A 19,631-nucleotide genomic window follows, 5' to 3' on the forward strand; every position below is an offset into this window, starting at 1 on the left:
ACAGATATCCAGCCCCACAACAATCAGACACAAAACCTCAGCTCTAATATTTTGCTGCACTGTACTGATAAGAAAAAAAATTGAGGATTGTCATCTCTGCATATTGCAGCTCTATGGGCTTTAACTGTACGGAAGGAAGCATTTGAAAACTCCTTTTGGCACACATGCTAAATATCAGGCATTTTATGTGAGTCTCATGAATTTCTAGCAAGCCTCACATTTGCTTACTTAACATGCATAATATGTAAATAATTAGGCAGCACATCGGACTGTTAATGAGCCATCTGCTTGTCCAGGATGGAAAGGCTGAGGCAAGAACATGACAGTGGTGAAGTCCTACGACAGAGTGGGGACAAGGCCAACTAGGAACCAGCACTGATGGGCCCAACAATAGTACAGCCCTGTCACAGTATGACTGACTGCCACCAATAACAAATTGAATTTATTTAATGTAGAAACCACCCTAAGATGCTTCAAAGAGGGGTAAGGGAAAAATGGACACCAAGCCAAACAAAGAGATAATCGGAAGGGTGACCAATTGCTTGGTCAAAGGGGTGAGCTTTAAGGAGGGTCTTAAAGAAGGGAAGAACAGGAGAGAAGCAGATGGGTTTAGGGAGTGAACGGCAGGGCATGGGGCCTGAAGCCACAGACGCCAATGATGGGGCGAAGAGAGGGGTTTGCACAAGACACTGAGTTAGAGGACTGGAGAGTTGGAGGGGCTGGGTTGTAGGGCTGGAGGAGGTTACAGAGATAGGGAAAGCAAGACCATGAAGGGATTTGAACACGAGGATGAGACATTTACATTTAAAGCATAGGGGGACTGGGTGTCAATGTAAGCCTGCAAGGTCAGGGATAATGGGCTAGAGGAAATTGTGGCTTATCCAAGATTGTATGTCAGACAAGCAGTGGAAGGGTCAAGGGAGGTGTTGGAGAGGTAGAGCTGGGTATCATCAATGTACACATGGAAGCTGACTGTATATCTGTGGATGATGTCATCAAGGGGCAGCATGCAGATGAGGAAGAGGAAGGGGCCAATGATGGATTCTTGCAGCATTCCCGAGGTGATGGTGTAGGAAGAGAAACCATTATAGAGATATTCTGGCTAGATTGGACAGGTAAGAGTGGAACCAAGTGAGGGCTGACCCACTAAGTTGGACAATGGAAGCGAGGCATTGGAGGAAAATGGTATGGTCAACCTTGTCAAAGAGGTCAAGTTAGATGAGGAGAGATAGTGCATCATGGTCACAGTCACAGAGAATAAATCTGGTGACTTTGGTTAAGGCCATTCTGGAGCTGTGGGAAGGGTAGAAACCTGATTGGAGGGATTCAAACATGGAGTGGTGGGAAAGATGGTACAAATCTGGGTGGTGACAATATGTTCAATAACTCTTGGGAGGAAAAGAAGGTTGGAGATGGGACAGTAGTTTGCAAAGACAGAAGTGAGGTTGGTTTTTTGAGGAGACGGGGTGATGACAATGGTTTTGAAAGGGTGACAGTGCCAGAGGAGAGGGAACCATTTACAATGTCAGTTAGTATTGGGACCAGGAAAGGAAGTTAGGTGGTCAGCTGGTAGTGGAAAAAAAATAAGCTGGGGGATATTTTTGCTGCCCAGGAGCCTTGTCATTGAATGACTGACCCCACAGAAATATACCTCTGACACAGTGTGACTGGCTGATCCGACAATAGTGGAACTGTCAACCTGTCAGCCTTGTATTCTGTCTTCCCCCCTCAAACACCTGGGGAGCCCTTGACTCCTTCAAGATGTGGGCATCGTAACTGCTCCATGGAAAATAAGCATTAACTTGCATAACCTTTTGCTGGTGGTTACAAACCATCTGAATGTTCAGGGAGCAGAAACCCTCTCTGTTCATAATGAGGAGGGCACTTATGACAATTACATGAGTGGCAGTTAATAATGTTGTGTACATGGGGACCAAATGATGGGTTAAATTGGGTCCGCCTCTCTGGCTGGGATCCACTGTTGCACTTGATATATGCCGACACGTGGTGGATGAGGACATCTGCTCAGGGATACAACTGCGAACTGCACACTGGCCGATCCAAGTGATGTCTCTTGTTGATGCCTGGTATTACTCAGTAGTGTAGAAGTTTAGCACTGAGAATGCTGTCCAGATGCAGCTCCTTGGTGGCAGGTCTAGTTCACAAGTCTGAGATTGTGTCCCTGTTGAGATGCAATCCTCTTAACGCTGCCCCTTGCTGAGGTCAGCGTATCCATGCTGCATGGGGCAGTAACGAGTCCTGAAAGTCCATCTCCCGGCTGTGGGTTCCTACTATTGCTGCTTCTTCTCCAAAGTATCTGGCAATCTTCCTCCTTCATCCTTCGTTAATCAATCTCTCCTGCTCTGCTCACCATTCAAACTCTGCTGGCTCCCTCCAAGGCTTTAACTCCAGCTTTAAATGGGAGAAATTAATGTGATGTAGAACTAGGGTACGTCTTGAGTTAAACTGCCTGTTCCATGTTAATTGTTGTTTAACAAGCAAAAGGCAAAGCACCAATGTTGGTTCCTGAGTTAATGTGCGGTTGAAATATTTACTCAAGAGTGTGGTGAGAATGTGGAACTCACTACCACAAGGAGCAGTTGAGGAGAATAGCATAGATGCATTTAAGGGAAGCTAGATAAGTACATCCCTTTGGGCCGAATGGCCTATTGCTGTGGTGTAAATTCTATGTAAAATACTTAACGTTTAACCCAGGAGTAAGCTTAGGAGTATCGGCAGAAGTAAAAACCCGCTAAATTAAGGAAATTCACAAAATTACTTCCCTTAACATGCAATTAGTCCAGGCATCAGCTCTAAAGCCAATTAATTTTGTTGTCATTTTATTAGTAGGTGCAGGAAGCATCTCGTATCTTTTACATCCGCCCGAGGGGGCATATGGGGCCATGGTTTAACATCTCATCCAAAAGGCAATGCAGAACTCCCTCAACACCACACTGAAGAGTTAGCCTAGCTTACGAGGTTAAGTCTTGGAGTGAACCCACAACCTTCTGACTGAGAGGCAATCGTGCTGCTGCTGACCCAATGCCGACAGAGGTGCTGTTGTTTGGATGATCATTAAACTGAGGCCCTGTTCAGTGGCTGTTAAAGATTCCAAGGCCCTGTTTGAAAGCAGAGAGTTCTCCTGGTGTCCCAGCTAACATTTCACCCTCAACCAATAAAATACAAATGAACTGGTCATTCATATGGGTCATTGCTATGTGCAAAATGGCTGCCACATTCACTAACATCATGACTGCGTAAGTAGAGTGAGTTGTAATAAGATGTGCAAATCCTTCCTTATCATAGTTAAACATACACTGGTGTGTGTGTGTACTTTAGTGAGGGCAGGATCAAGAGACATAACTTTCAATACTCCCTCCTCAGCCTCCAGTTTCATTCTTTCTCATATCCACGCAGCTCATTTAATTATTTTCAAGGGGATTCAGATGTCTTTCCTTTTGTACTGCTCAGTACATAAATATTCAACATGCTCTCTCACCCAGAGCAGGTGAGACTTAGACTCCTCCACACACCAGCTGCCCTGAATACTCCTGGGATTCCTAAATCACCTCTCGTCAAGTTGCCAGTGTCCACCTTTTATACGGATAATCTTTTTTGAGCAGATTGTCTGTTTTTAATTCTAATGCACATGGAGCGACAAAAGTCTGGTTTTCCAGATTTTTGACCTCGTTTTGGTGGATTTTTTTCATGCAGGTTCGGAGGATCTGCAGTAAAATATTAAAATATTTTTAATATTCGGACTGGTGTGAAACTGCCACCATGCTGTAAAACCATTAGGGCCTCAAAACGGGAGTTCAGAGCCACCAGCAGGGAGCGGAGCAGGCTCAGGGAGATAAATGATGAGTTTGTGAAACTAAAACTGGCCACAGCGGTTTACTGACACAATAAAATCCGAAAAAGGTGACCGTTATGATCAGGTTCCCAGTCTAGAGCCAGGACCTAGACTTGGAGACACAGAACATTCGAAGCAGAGCAGAACAGAACGAGCAGTTCTTTTACTTTCAAAGCTAGGATAAGGTGCGAGTTGAAGAAACAGCAACAAAATTAATATGAAACATATTATTGTAGATATAGGAGCTAGGGTCAAAACTAATAATAAATACAGAGTATAATGCAGTCCAAATATTGTAAAAAAAACCCTGATAATTAATAGGCAGAGACACTCCAGCAAAATAGAAACAGAGAAACGATCCATTTAATACCTTACACATCTAACTGGAAACCAGGGGATGTCTTAAAATATAAAGAAACTAACCTGAAAACTAAGGGAAACATGTAACACAAATACTGAGCAATAATGAAGCAGAGGCACCACATCCAAATCTGCAGCAAATTAAGAACGAATTTAAAAGAGGCAGGAGCTAGGAGAGCCTGTAATAGAGAGAGAGGGACAGAGACAGACAGACAGAGTGAGCGAGCTAATGACTGCATTGTAATAAATGTACCCCTGATACCAGCTGAATGTTGATGACACACAATAGTTGAAATAATTTGCTTCTAAAAAGTTTTTCTTCCTCTAGGCCGGGTTTCCTAGACCCATCCCAGACCCATCATTTATCGGTCTGGTTTTGGACTTTGCAAAAGACAAGTTTCTCATTAAAAGCCAATTTGCTATAACCAAAGCACTTCACATGAATTACTTTGAAGTGGAGCCTTTAGCTTAGTGGCAGCATTCTTGCCTCTGAATCAGACGGTGTAGGGTTTGAACCCCGCTCCAGACAGTCCTGGCAAGTGGAGACCAGAGCTGTGACTCTGAATTCTAGGTTGACATCCAGTAGGATACAAAGACTTTCATGGTCTTTTACACCAGCCACATGGCTTTAAGCTGGATGACCATTTGTCTCCAAGCACGGAATGGATATTTTCTTAGTTTCTTAAATTTCTGTCTGTACACTTCACGTGTTAAATCATAAGCACCAAGAATAGCACACTCTACAGTATCATAATCCATACTATCCACAGAACTGACACGAGTAAATGCTGCAAGTGCTTTTCCACTTTGTGAAATCATAAGTCAGCTGGCCCAATTGTTTTTTTGACTCCTCTTGAGGTAACTGGCCAACATTCAAATGCCTGGATAAAACTATCAATATCATCCCCTCTTGGAAACTTGGAATGAGGTTTGATTTAATAAACTGGTGGGATTCAGTTTCAAATAAAGTCTGAACTTTGACATTCCACTAACTGGCCTGTTCGGCTTTGATGCATATCTTCAATGCCTGCAGTCTGTGGCCTTTTTTAAAACTTGTGCAAATTCACTTTGTTTTGAAACACAGCACTTAAACATAACTCAATCCCCAAATCCTTTCCATGAAGAAAAAAATGATCAAAAATCCCAAAATATAGACCTTGCCCTGACATCACGAAAAGCATCACCCAAACTGGCAAATACGACTACACCAACTCTGCACATGTGAAATTCGCACCCACAAAGAAGTGTTAAATAGAAGTAGTTCAGTAACATAAAACTGGCACTATATTTTTCACTGGCTTGCATGCTACTTGAATGCAACAGGAATACAATTGGCTATGAGACTCTTTACAAGTCATATTGATTTATACAGTGAAATCATTGCTCTGCAAGTGGTGTGAAAATGATGTCTTTGGGGCCACATAAAATCTTACCAGTGCATATTTTATTATGTAACAGTTAATTGTTACATAAAAAACTTGTACCCAAACTTGAAGGTAATTTTATTTGCAATCTTTTTGGAAGGAGAAATGCTTCAAAACAGAGAGTGGTGAGAATGTGGAACTGACTACACATGGAATGGTTGAGGCGAATAGCATAGATGCATTTAAGGGGAACTAGATAAGTACATGAGGGAGAAAGGAATGGAAGGATATGCTAATAGGGTGTGATGAAGTAAATAGAGTGGGGTGGGGGCTGATGTGGAGCATAAACACCAGCATTGCACCGAATGGCCTGTTTCTGTGCTGTAAATTCTATGTAATTCTGTATAAAAATGAAATTTCTGAGCAATGTTATTCTATAGCTAAAATGGCTGATGAAAAATGCTGTGTGCAAAACTTTTCACATAGGTGATCAGACGGATATAACACTCACTATCCTCTATATAAGGTGCTAGCCTCTTATAATTTGCACTTATACAGAGGATAATATCTGTCTATAAATAGGAATTTCCTCAGAGCTGCTCTTGCTCTGCCACCATAGTCTCTAGAAGTGCAGCGGAATTCCTGTTTATGCTCGAAAGCAGGCTGTCCATCACACTTCCGGTGAGTTTACGGTTGCGGAGCAGGAGCAGTTCTGAGGAAATTCCTGGCCAACATCTATAATCAGGCTTCAGTCAAAATCAGAGATTAATTAAACATTGGAACATAGGAACAGGTGTAGGCCATTTAGCTCTTTGAGCCTGTTCCGCCATTCAGTGAGATTATGGCTGATCTGTGACTTAACTGCATATACCCGCCTTAGCCCTATATCCCTTAATACTTTTGGTTAACAAAAATCTATCAATCTCAGATTTAAAATTAACAACTGAACTAGCATCTGCCGTATGCAGAAGAGAGTTCCAAACTTCTACCACTCTTTGCATGTAGAAGTGTTTCCTAACTTCACTCCTGAAAGTCCTGGCTGTAATTTTTAGGCTATGTCCCCTAGTCCTAGACTCCCCAACCAGTGAAAATAGTTTCTCTCTATCTACCCTAAATTGCCTGGATGATTTGATTTTAAATAAATAATAAATCAAATAATTGGTTCAGCAAATGCCATCAAGTCAATCATTATGGGCTTGGTAATGTCCTAGGTAGGTGTTTGGTTTGATCATGAAGGGTCTAGACAGTAGATAGAGAGAAACTGTTCCCACTGGCAGAAGAGTCAAGAACCAGAGGACATAGATTTAAGGTGATTGGCAAAAGAACCAAAGGTTACATGAGGAAAAACTTTTTTTTTTACACAGCGAGTGGTTAGGATCTGGAATGCACTGAGAGGGGGTGGTGGAGGAGATTCAATCATGGTCTTCAAAAGTACTTGAAAGGAAAAAATTTGCAGGGCTACAGGGAATAGGGCGGGGGAGTGGGACCAGCTGGATTACTCTTGCATAGGGCCGGCATGGACTCGACGGGCTAAATGGCCTCCTTCCGTGCTGTAACCTTTCTATGGTTCTATGATATGGGTGCCCCCACCTCCTCCATTGTATGGGTTGTGGGAGCCCATAAAAACCTCTTTTTGTATAGGATTAATCACGCTATCGGCTGGTATAAATATGGTTACGGCCATGAAAGGAGTGTGTTCGTGTTGTGGCCTTTCAGACACTTAATCACCCTGCAAATCCTTCCACTACTTCGCACTCTTCTCCAAGAGAAGAGTATGAAGATATGAAAACAACAACTTTGAAATGCAGTGTACGTTATGTAGGTAGGATGATGCAGCCATTTTTCACACAGGAATGAAGTAAATGACTAGTTAATCTGTTATCGGTTTGAGATGGTCTCTTCTTCTGTGAATGGCACCATGAATGGTTAACGTCCAGCTGAAAAGGCAGTCAGGGCCTCAGTTTAGCTCCTCATCCAGCAATGCAGCACTCCCTGAAGTAACAGCCTAGAGTATGTGCTCAGATCCTAGACTGGGGTTTGAACCTGCAACTTTTTGACTCAAAGGTAAGAGTGGATCTAACGGAGCCGTAGTAAAATCAAAATAACGTAAAGATGTTAGCTCATTTGATTGAGAAGTGTGAAAAACAAATTAAGCACATTCCCGGTCAAAACTTAAAGATTTTGGTCTCAGGTGTGCTTAATTTGCTTTTTCAACATCTCTCATTCAAATGGGTAATAAAAAAGGAATTCAATCCAAATTATTTCGGGGGGACTGTGTATCGACTGATAAATCTGTGCTCTCCTCCAGTAATAACCTGAGTCCAGTCTCTTTTAGTGTTTTTTTAATACTCTATGTTAACAAGCCAAAGTTGGTCCTTTTTTCTTACATATTGGGGCTTTTAGCATTGGGACTTGTGTAAACCATAACAATGCATTAAACTCATTGGATGTGTATAAATAAAAGTACAAATTATGCAAATGAAGGATTATTTAAATATACATGTTACTGCACATCATAAAATAAAGTGCCCCTGATTTTCCAGTTTGCAGGTTGTGAGGTAGGCTTAAGATCTATCAGAAAGGGGCCTGCTGGACTTTTCCTGTTTCTAAACAACCCACGTACTGTAGGGATATACTTTTTGCCAAGGCCTCACCTCAGATTCCTCTTCAATTTTGACCGTCTCTCTCTGTAGGAGCTCCAGTGCAGACTTGGGGCTGCATCTTTCCAGGTAGGCAGCTGTGAAGACAGAAACCAGTCCCAGTCACATCAGTAGATTGCAGCAGCATAGAATCATGGAAAGGTTACAGCACGGAAGGAGGCCATTCAGCTCATCGAGTCCGTGCCGAGCAATGCAAGAGCAATGCAAGTCCCACTCCCCCACCCTATCCCCGTAGCCCTGCTAATTTTTCCTTTCAAGTACTTATCCAGTTCCCTTTTGAAGGCCATGACTGAATCTGCCTCCACCACACCCCCTGGCAGTGCATTCCAGATCCTAACCACTCAGTGTGTAAAAAAGTTTTTCCTCATGTCACCTTTGGTACTATTGCCAATCACCTTAAATCTATGTCCTCTGGTTCTTGACCCTTCCGATAATGGGAACAGTTTCCCTCTATCTATTCTGTCTAGACCCTTCATGATTTTGAATACCTCTATCATATCTGCTCTCAACCTTCTCTGTTCCAAGGAGAACAACCCCAGCTTTTCCAGTCTATCTACGTAACTAAAGTCCCTCATCTCTGGGCATGCCCCATCTCCTGTCATTACCCAAAGGAAGATCACCTATTGCCCCCTTGACACATTTCACCAGAGTGCTGTAAGCTCCTAGTGGTGGGCTTCTCACTGTGAAACTTTCTCCTCTTACAGTCAACATTTGAAAAGTTGGGAATCAACACACTCTGCCAGAGCATGAAAATGACAGATTATCCCCCGCACAATCCTTCACTCAGTGAGCACTCGATCTTAGCCAGTCACGTGGGGTCATTTAACAGAGTCACTGATAAGAATTGGGAAGTGGGGGAGGGGGGTGCTGAATGGAGACAGACATCTAACCAAAGGGTAGCTGGGAGAGAAACTGGCAGGAAGATCGCTTCAGTTCATTCTGGTACATCAGTAGTTTCATAACAGCATCAGTGGAGGCTTGGGCCACCCAGTCACGTTTCACCCACCAGCATGAGAAGTTGTTGGCCCATCAATCCCATTCCACCCATAGACCATGTACAATCCACTCTATCATAGACTCCATCCAACCCAATTGATCTCCAGAGGAAGGGTTCTGGCAAAGTTTTTCTCTAAATCAAGCAAATGTCTATAAGATCTATATAACCTCACATCTTAAATCATTCATCGTTAACAGGTTGTTTTCCATAACGTAAGCCCATTGAACACTGTAATCGACTGTTCAGTATAGTGGGAGGTAATGACCCCAAATGTGTAGTGTTATTCCCCATTGTGTACTGTACTGCACTGCTTAGTCTCTTCCCCCTTGGAATGCTGTTCAGCCTCTCTTCCTCAATGCGCTGCTCAGAATATTAGTGCAATAAAAAGAATATTGTTGCTTTTATTTTGTTCTATTCATTGCTCTTGACCAAAACTGGCATTCTAAACGGAGCTGCTTAAAGTGCCATTGAGCACAGGGCACCACTCCTCAGCTATCTAAAGTGCTGGTGAATGAAGTGCAGTCATTGAGTCATCCTTGGGATCCACCATAATGAACCCAGTTAAGGACAATAAGCAGCCCATCAGTAATGCTGTTACCCATTCATGTGGTAGATGGAGCAGATTAACAATGTCACAACTGTCTAACAACACTGAATGATCAATGCAATAAAACTGCACTGATCACCATAAACAATTATAATAATATTGTATCAGATAACTTGCGGTTTTGGAAACCAGATATCGATCACTAAAAGAAAAAAGAACTTGTATTTATATAGTATCTTTTCCTTACATAGTACCTCAAATGTACCAAAATGCCTCAAAACCAATTAATTGCTTTTGAAGTGCAGTCTCTGGCGTTTTGTAGGAAAATCTGACAGTCAATGTGCACACCAATAAATTATTATACAAATCAATTATGACAGGATTCCACTGGACTGGGTTACATTAACAGAGAAATAGAGTACAGGTCTAAAGAAATTGTATTGTTGCTCCATAAGGCACTGGTCAGAGCCTATTTGGAGTACCGTTTGGGCACCTAATCATGGGAAGGATATTATTGCCCTTGATTCTAGGCACCAGGAATTTATGGTGTGAGGAAAATTTAAGGAAGTTGGGCTTATTTTCTTTGGAAGAGAAGAGACTCCAATGTGATCCAATCGAAGTTTTCGAGATTACGAAGAGAATTGACAAAACTAATCCAGGCAAATTATTCATAATGACAAATGGCTTAAATCCCAAGGGACATAAGGCTTAAAATAAGGAAGTTTAAGAGGGAGGTCAGGAACACATTCACCCAAAGGTTTAATAGAGTTATAGAATTAGTATGGCCCGCTGCACCCTCCACTCCTCACTGTCTGTTCCCTCCACTCCTCCGATATTAAATAACTCCTCACTGCCTGCACCCCCCACTCCACCATCAGCAGCCAATCTTTCAGTTACTATGCCCCAGCCCTCGAACTCTTCCCGAAACACCCTACATTACCACCCTGCTTTCAAAGTCCGCTAAAAATGCTTCCCCTAACCCCTCGTTTCCTCCTTTCCCTCTTGCTCCATGTCTATTTTTTCCTCTGTCCTGATAGGTTCTCTGATGCATCTGCCTGCCCACATAGAGCAGTATTGAAATGGAAGGTGTGAGTTATCGGAGAAGGGTATCGAGGCTCGAGGGTGGGTTTCTAGTGAGAGAGGAGGTTGAGGAATATGATGGAGAGGTGAGAAAGTGAGTGAGCGAGTAGGTGGATAGGTGAGAAGGTGCGTAAGAAGATGGGCACATGAGATGGCGCGTAAGAAGATGGGCACATGAGATGGCGCGTAAGAAGATGGGCACATGAGATGGCAGATAGGTAGGGGAGAAAGCAGATAGTTGAAAGATGGGTAGGTGAGCTATTAGGGGGTATATCTATGAAAAGGGTAATAGGTTTCTTGGTTCTAATATTTCTTCCTTGTTATTCATCCAGCAGTAGTTGCTTTAGTTAGGAATCTATTCCAATTTCTCATAATTTTTCTATTTCTCTGGCTCCTGTCCTAGCTCAGTGATATAAAGAGATGTTTAAGGCAGGGCACTTACTCAATTGTCAAGTTCTGAGAGTTTTTGGGAAAAAAAGTGTCAGCCTTGGCTCAGTGGTCGTACTCTCACATCTGACTCAGAAAATTATGGGTTGAAGCCCACTCCGGGACTTGAGCACATAATCTAGGCCGACACTTCAGTGTGGTTTCAAGGGAGTTCTATACTGTCATTCGGATAAGATGTTAAACCAAGGCCCCCTGTGCCTTCTCAGGTGGATGTAAAAGATCCCTTCGACTACCACAACAGATTATCAGGTCATTTATCCCATTGCTGTTTGTGGGACCTTGCTGTGCACAAATTGGCTGCTGTGTTTCCCCACATCGCAACGGTGACTGCACCTCAAAAATATACTTCATAGGCTGGAAAGTGCTTTGGAACGTCCCGAGGCCGCGATAGGTGCTATATAAATGCAAGTTCTTTCTTTTTAGGAAGGTCACTCTGCCTCAGGTGGAAAGTATCCAGCAGCAGACAATGATTTGAACTGAACTTTACAGTTTTAAATAGAGTGCATCCATCAGAAACGTACAGCCATTCCACAGCTGAGAAAAAACCACTGAACAATGTTCATGGAGATTGTAAACTGTTTGATTTATCTTCAGTCCCGTGCAGGCTCTGCGAACAGCTGTTTGGGCTTGATGACCTATACTTATGGAAGGGCCCCACAGCTACAGCTGGGATAGGAACAGATGGGAGTAACCACAGAGGGAACTTCTGTAATGAGGAGATAATGAGGATGCACTTGTTCTGTACACAAACAGTGCACAGGGGGAAACCCTACCAAGTGGCCGTGAAATGAGCTCCACCATGACTGCCATCTGCTTCTCTGACTTCACCCATCTGCTGCACGGGCACTGTCTGTGAAGCTCACAGTAACCTCTACAGTGGCATGTGGCTGTCACCAGGAGCTGGCAGCCTCTGTCAGTGCCAAACCATCAAATCAGCGTGGGCTCATTGCCAGTATCAGTGTTATCTCCTCAGCTCTAGGTCAGCCACATGAGGCTAGCTGATCCCCACTCTTGTTTAACGAGTTCCAGTGGCTTTTAGACTGGGTCAACTGCCGCGCTGTCCCAGAGGATCAAAAACAGACAAGACTCTAGCACCTATTACACAGCACTGAACGGATCGTGGAAGTGTAGTGATTATGTTACTGGACTAGTAATCTAGAGACTGTGAGTTCAATTCCCACCATTTGAACTCAGTTTAAAAAAACCTGGAAATAAAAAACTGGTATCAGTAAAAGTGCCCATGGAGCTGTAGGATTGTTGTAAAAACCCAACTGGTTCACTAATGCCTTTATCTGCTCTGGCCTATATGTGACTCCAGTCCCACACCAACGTGGTTGACATATCAAAACCGCTACCCAGCGGTTCAGGAAGGCCCACCATCACCTTCTTCATGGCAACTAGGGATGGACAATAAATGCTGGCCTTGCCACATCCTGAGAATACATTTTTGAAAAGTCTGAGCTGGTCCAGATTAAACAGTGTTTGGAAGACTAGTTCGCTCTTGATTGGCTTGCTTTGTTGATTCCACTGCGGGTTTCAAATGCAGTCTCCGTGTGAATTAAACTCTGCGATGAAGGGACACAGTGTAAAGCTGTACAAATGTACTGCCTCCCTGCAGCAGCAGGGAAATTATGCATGTTAATCCCAGACTATATATTGCCTTGATTCATGTGATACTGCAATCTGTATCTTATCCTGGACTGTGTATTATCGAGGAACTGAGAGAGAGAGAGAGAGAGAGAGAAAGTGACCATAAAAAGAGGAGGAGAAAGCTTTGAGAGCGAGAGGAAATCAGCAAGATGCTGAGTAAGTGCCAACTGGGGGCTCAGCAAGAGGTGGTGGGGGAGGGGGGTAGGAGCAGATGCAGCATGGGAATAAAACAGTCCCAAGGGGTGCACCAAGCCTATGAAGCCCTGGAGGTAGGTAGCCCAACACTGTAATAATTGTGTTATAACGTTACTTGCGAAAAATGTTTAAAAATGGACAGTAATCTGCTCTCTTGCTGCATTCTTTCCTTACACGTACAGTCAGTTAACAGACGTTTCTCGAACGTAATGCTGGCTCACATTTGTCAGACTTAATGCTGAGTCACAGCTAAGTCAGTGCAGGTGCAGTCAGGACGAGACCATCGTCACCTCCTGATGGACTGCCCCTTCGCACAGATGGTGTGGAGGGAGATGAGTTGGTATCTGTCCCGGTTCATCCCCAACAACTCGTTAACACATGACGCTGTGCTCTACGGGCTGTTCCCCGGGACGCACACCGAGACAGATATCACCTGCGGCTGGAAGACCATCAACTCGGTGAAGGAGGCCCTTTGGTCCGACCGAAACCTGCTGGTCTTCCAGCTGAAGGAGCTGTCCACGACTGACTGCTGCTGACTGGCACAGTCCAAGGTCCAGGAGCACGTGCTGCGGGACACACTAAAGTGAGGTACAGCCTATGCAAAGGCTTTACGGGGAAAGGCCACCGTGTAAGGCCATCCCACCTTGTATTGTTCAGCATGTATTAGAAGATTACTGTTTTTTAAATTGTAATAATGGAATCTTATTGTGTTTGGTCTGTATTGTATTGTTTTTTACTTGTAATTGTGACATCTACATTGAACTGTGTGTATCCTTAAATTTTATGAAATAAAGTGTATTTTGAAATTTAAAAAAAGTCAGACCAGCAGTGTCTCAAGTCTGTCACAAAGGTGACTCTGCTGGTGGCAAGTGTGACCTTCACTCAGTCTTTTTGTGATGTTAATGAAAGCATCCAGATGATCTTGATCAGCCTCCCACGTAGCAGCTCGAGGCAGAGCGAGGCTGAGGCAGCAATGTGGTGTTGTGGTTTAAACATTCATGCATGCGGTGGTATTTACTCTGTCATACACAGCAGTTACTTTTATTGTCTACAACTATTTTTAACTCTCTACTTTAAAGAAAATATTCCCCCCAGTTTCCTCCACAGCTCTCCTGAAGGCGTTGAACCTTGCTAGGGTTATATAGGAACAGGAGTAGGCCATTCAGTCCCCCGAGCCCGTTCTGCCAATCAATTAGATCATGTATCTCACCCCCATTCACCCCTCTTTGCTCCATATCCCTTGATACCCTTACCTAACAAAATGCTTTTGATCTGAGTCTTGAAAATTTCAATTGTCCCAGATCCACAGCCTTTTGGGGGAGATAATTCCTCATTTCCACTACCCTTTGTGTGAAAAAGTGCTTCCTAATTTCACTCCTAAATAGCCTAGCTTTAAATTTTATTATGCCCCCTTGTTCTGGATTCCCCCACCAGACAAAATAGTTTCTCTGTATCTATCTTATCAAATCCCTTTATCATTTTGAACATATCAATTAGATCACCCCTCAACCTTCTGAACTCAAGGGAATACAGCCCAAGTTTATGCACCCTGTCCTCATAATTTAACCCATTAATCCCCGGTATCATTCTGGTGAATCTACGCTGTACCCCCTCCAAGGCCGATATATCTTTCCTGAGTTTCGGTGCCCAGAACTGAATGCAATACTCCAGGTAGGGTCTGACCAAGGCCTGTACAACTGAAGCATCACTTCCTCACTTTCGTATTCTACCCTCGTTGAGATAATGGCCAAAATCCCATTGGCCTTTTTGATTACTCTTTGTATTTGTCCATTAGCTTGTGGACACCTAAATCCCTTTGCTCCTCCACAGCTCCTAGTCTCTCACATGTGTGCTTGCCATGGGTGCTAGACACCTCCAGTATCTCTCCCCATTGGTCGTTCTTCATGTTTGTGGCTAAACTGCAAAACCTCAATTTTCCAATTAGCTGGCGGTAACTCATATTGTAAATGGGCTAACGCTGGTGTTAAAATAACACAGATTGGAGAATTTAGGTTTGGTTGTAGACCGATTATTTCACCAACTTGGAGGCTGAACCTTACTCTTATGGTCACCTGATTTTCGTACTGGGGGATTTTAACTGCTCCCAGGCCAGGGTTCTGTCCACTTGTTCCTTCTCTTTTCATCTGTATGTGTGAGTTTATTGCGAGATTATACTGGAAAAGGCTGGCTGTAATCTGGGAGGCCAGACAGCGAGTTAGAGAAGAAGAGTTGCTTACCAACATTCCTCTGCTTGTCCTCATAAACTGCAGTCACCTCCTGCAACTCTTGGTATTTCTTGGCCAAACGTAGTTTGCGGTCGTCCAGCCGAGGCTGCAGGCTGAGATTGTCTTCTGCCATCCTCCGGTTACCAGCGAGAATCATCTCCCGCTCCAACTGCAGCGTCTGTAACTAGAAGCAGAAAGACACGTGTTATCCCCGGAGTTGCACCAATAGTAGAGGCAACAGATGGCATTTTGTAACAAAGGTTTCTTAATGCATTTTGAGCAACGTATGTATTTTGTGTTGTGCGCTGTCCTTTCGCAATTGGATTCCATTGGCGATGATGCACTCTGTGGGCATCCTGGTGCTTTTTGTAATGCACTTTGTGAAGAACTTTGAGGAAAGATTCTCTCCCCAGCTACATGGGTTTGAAGTCGCCAATCGGTGTGCTCTTTTTTTCTGTAATGATGCAGCTGATTATAATAATGCTGCAACAATAAAAATAATAGTGATAATGATATAAACCACTCCCACTTTCATTGTTTTTCTACTTTTCAAAATGTCTTCTGGTTCATTGGTTCTGACAATGCTTGTTGAGAATTTAAACTGATAATAGTTTTGATCAGGGCGATATTTTCTGTTTAATTCTAGAACCAAGAGTTATGAAGAATCACAAAACTGAACATGCTTTCTTCATCTTTCTCATCAATTTTATTCCTTTGTCATCTGGAGGCGCAGACTCTCGATGGGGTAAGGTTCCACAGGCAGCCCTCAATGTACCACATTCAAATGGCCATTCTTTTACTTCTGAACCTATGCAGCGAGTATCCACAGGGCAGCGAGTATCCACAGGGCAGCGAGTATCCACAGGCTATTGACTGCAAGGGGCATCATAGCTGCGTCCGATCCCATCACCAACCAATATGCACTTTCCAGCAGGGGTCACCAGATGGTGATTAGAAACACTGGCTGGTGTTCCCTCCCTGTGTGAGTGTGTGTGTGTGTGTGTGTGTGTGCGCGTGAGTGTGTGCGTGAGAGTGTATGTGCATGTGAGTGTGTGTGTGAGTGTATGTGTGAGAGTGTATGTGTGAGAGTGTATGTGCATGTGTGTGTGTGTGTGTGTGCGTGAGTGTGTGCGTGAGTGTATGTGTGAGAGTGTATGTGCATGTGTGTGCATGAGAATGTGTGAGTGTGTGTATGTGTGAGACTGTATATGTGTGAGACTGTATGTGTGTGTGTGTTTGTGTGAGACAGACAGCCATACCAACTTAAACTGCATATTTTGTAGAAGTGGGTGACTGTAGGCTGTCATTATAATATTTAAAGGGTCATCAGATAAGATATGCTACATGTTTACTAAAGAGCAGTGTCATAACACAAGTAGTGATATTATCAGTAATCACATTATAAACTTACTACTCTCATCTTCACTTAAATTTTTATTTTAAAAAATACAACAAAGGGACTCCCCCCCGCACCCGTGGCTGAGCAGGAGGTGAAATTATCCTTAGTGCACAGAATACGCGTTAAATTGAAGACAATTTTTCGCACTTTTTTTTAAAAACACACTTTCAGGAAGGTACCGCTTACTCCACTTTCTACAACTCAGGTTCATTAGGGTGTAATAAAAGTAATGTGCTTCAGTGCGACCAATCAGAACACACCAGCTATAATGTTGCTGAACCACTTTGAGTTTAAACCTGTAAACTTGGTGCACACACCCTCTATTGCGTCCCATTGTGATTGGCTCCGTAAACCAATCTACCCAGGATGCTCTGCGGCAGCACATGCCTGTAACAGTAAGAATTTTGTTTTTTACTTAGGAAAATTGAAGCCAATGGCAAAATAATTATTAGTGGGAGCAGCCCCTTGACTCCTCTGTGTACAGATATCACCAGCTTTAGAGACGTGGTTCAGGCTTCGCTCACTTTTAAATGCTGTGAAGGTGAAATCGTGTAACAGGTATCAACAGTGTGAAATTATACATCATCCCACACAGGAAATGCATTTAATTAGCACCTGCTATGTCAGCGATATCTTAAAAGCTCAAGTGCTTAATCATAGTTTCAAATGTGTTATTTTTACACCTTTCAGCCGAAAGAACATTTTACGGAGGTGAAGATTCAGTGACGAATCGAAGACGTGAGTGAAGTGAAGCAAATTTGTTAGTGATCCGGGGCTGCTTTGTGCAGGGTGTCAAATGAGAATGAGTTGGAAATTCTGTGTAAGTAATGAGGCATGCAAGTATTCTTGAACACAAAATAGTAGCAGCCAACTCCTGTGTAAAGAATAAGTTGCGCACATCAGAACCTATGAATACATCTCTACTCTGGGATACTTATTGGTTCCACCATCTGAATGATACTTGGAGAAAAATTCCCTCCCGAAACCTCTCCACCACTCCACCTCTCTCTCCCCCTTTAACTGCTCCTCCCAGCAACATACTATAGACAGAGCTGAGCGATTCCACAACCAACGGATCAGATCAAAGCTCTGCAGTCCTGCCACATCCAGTCGTGAATGGTGGTGGACAATTAAACAACTAACGGGAGGAGGAGGCTCTGCAAACATCCCCATCCTCAATGATGGCGGAGTCCAGCACGTGAGTGCAAAAGACAAGACTGAAGCGTTTGCAACCATCTTCAGCCAGAAGTGCCGAGTGGATGATCCATCTCAGCCTCCTCCCAATATCCCCACCATCACAGAAGCCAGTCTTCAGCCAATTCGATTCACTCCACGTGATATCAAGAAACGGCTGAGTGCACTGGATACAGCAAAGGCTATGGGCCCCGACAACATCTCGGCTGTAGCGCTGAAGACTTGTGCTCCAGAACTAGCTGCGCCTCTAGCCAAGCTGTTCCAGTACAGCTACAACACTGGCATCTACCCGACAATGTGGAAAATTGCCCAGGTATGTCCTGTCCACAAAAAGCAGGACAAATCCAATCCGGCCAATTACCGCCCCATCAGTCTACTCTCAATCATCAGCAAAGTGATGGTAGGTGTCGTCGACAGTGCTATCAAGCGGCACTTACTCACCAATAACCTGCTCACCGATGCTCAGTTTGGGTTCCGCCAGGACCACTCGGCTCCAGACCTCATTACAGCCTTGGTCCAAACATGGACAAAAGAGCTGAATTCCAGAGGTGAGGTGAGAGTGACTGCCCTTGACATCAAGGCAGCATTTGACCGAGTGTGGCACCAAGGAGCCCTAGTAAAATTGAAGTCAATGGGAATCAGGGGGAAAACTCTCCAGTGGCTGGAGTCATACCTAGCACAAAGGAAGATGGTAGTGGTCGTTGGAGGCTAATCATCTCAGCCCCAGGACATTGCTGCAGGAGTTCAAGGCAGTGTCCTAGGCCCAACTATCTTCAGCTGCTTCATCAATGACCTTCCCTCCAACATAAGGTCAGAAATGGGGATGTTCGCTGATGATTGCACAGTGTTCAGTTCCATTCGCAACCCCTCAGATAATGAAGCAGTCCAGGCCCGCATGCAGCAAGACCTGGGCAACATCCAGGCTTGGGCTGATAAGTGGCAAGTAACATTCGCGCCAGACAAGCGCCAGGCAATGATCATCTCCAACAAGAGAGAGTCTAACCACCTCCCCTTGACATTCAACGGCATTACCATCGCCGAATCGCCCACCATCAACATCCTGGGGGTCACCATTGACCTGAAACTTAAATGGGCCAGCCATATAAATACTGTGGCTATAAGAGCAGGTCAGAGGCTGGGTATTCTGCGGCGAGTGACTCACCTCCTGACTCCCCAAAGCCTTTCCACCATCTACAAGGCACAAGTCAGGAGTGTGATGGAATACTCTCCACTTGCCTGGATGAGTGCAGCTCCAACAACACTCAAGAAGCTCGACACCATCCAGGACAAAGCAGCCCGCTTGATTAGCACCCCATCCACCACCCTAAACATTCACTACCTTCACCACCACCGCACAGTGGCTGCAGTGTGTACCATCCACAGGATGCACTGCAGCAACTCGCCAAGGCTTCTTCGACAGCACCTCTCAAACCCCCGACCTCTACCATCTAGAAGGACAAGAGCAGCAGGCACATGAGAACAACACCACCTACAGTTCCCCTCCAAGTCACACACCACCCTGACTTGGAAATATATCGCCGTTCCTTCATCGTCGCTGGGTCAAAATCCTGGAACTCCCTTCTCAACAGCACTGTGGGAGAACCGTCACCACATGGACTGCAGCGGTTCAAGAAGGCGGCTCACCACCACCTTCTCAAGG

The 19,631-nt window shown here is 44.1% G+C and overlaps 1 protein-coding gene across 1 annotated transcript in view; it reads right to left on the minus strand.

Annotated features, from left to right (window-relative positions):
- The window catches only part of LOC137344856 (vacuolar protein sorting-associated protein 37D-like), a 31,903-nt gene that overhangs the window by 4,620 nt on the left and 7,652 nt on the right, over nt 1–19,631 (minus strand). The window contains exons 2-3 of the mRNA XM_068008066.1: nt 15,391–15,562; nt 8,232–8,314 (exon numbers count right to left, since the gene is read on the minus strand). Of these exons, the coding sequence (XP_067864167.1) occupies nt 8,232–8,314; nt 15,391–15,562 (255 nt within the window). The remainder of the gene's footprint in view (nt 1–8,231; nt 8,315–15,390; nt 15,563–19,631) is intronic.

This window comes from Heptranchias perlo, chromosome 28 (assembly GCF_035084215.1).
Source record: "Heptranchias perlo isolate sHepPer1 chromosome 28, sHepPer1.hap1, whole genome shotgun sequence".
NCBI lineage: Eukaryota > Metazoa > Chordata > Chondrichthyes > Hexanchiformes > Hexanchidae > Heptranchias > Heptranchias perlo.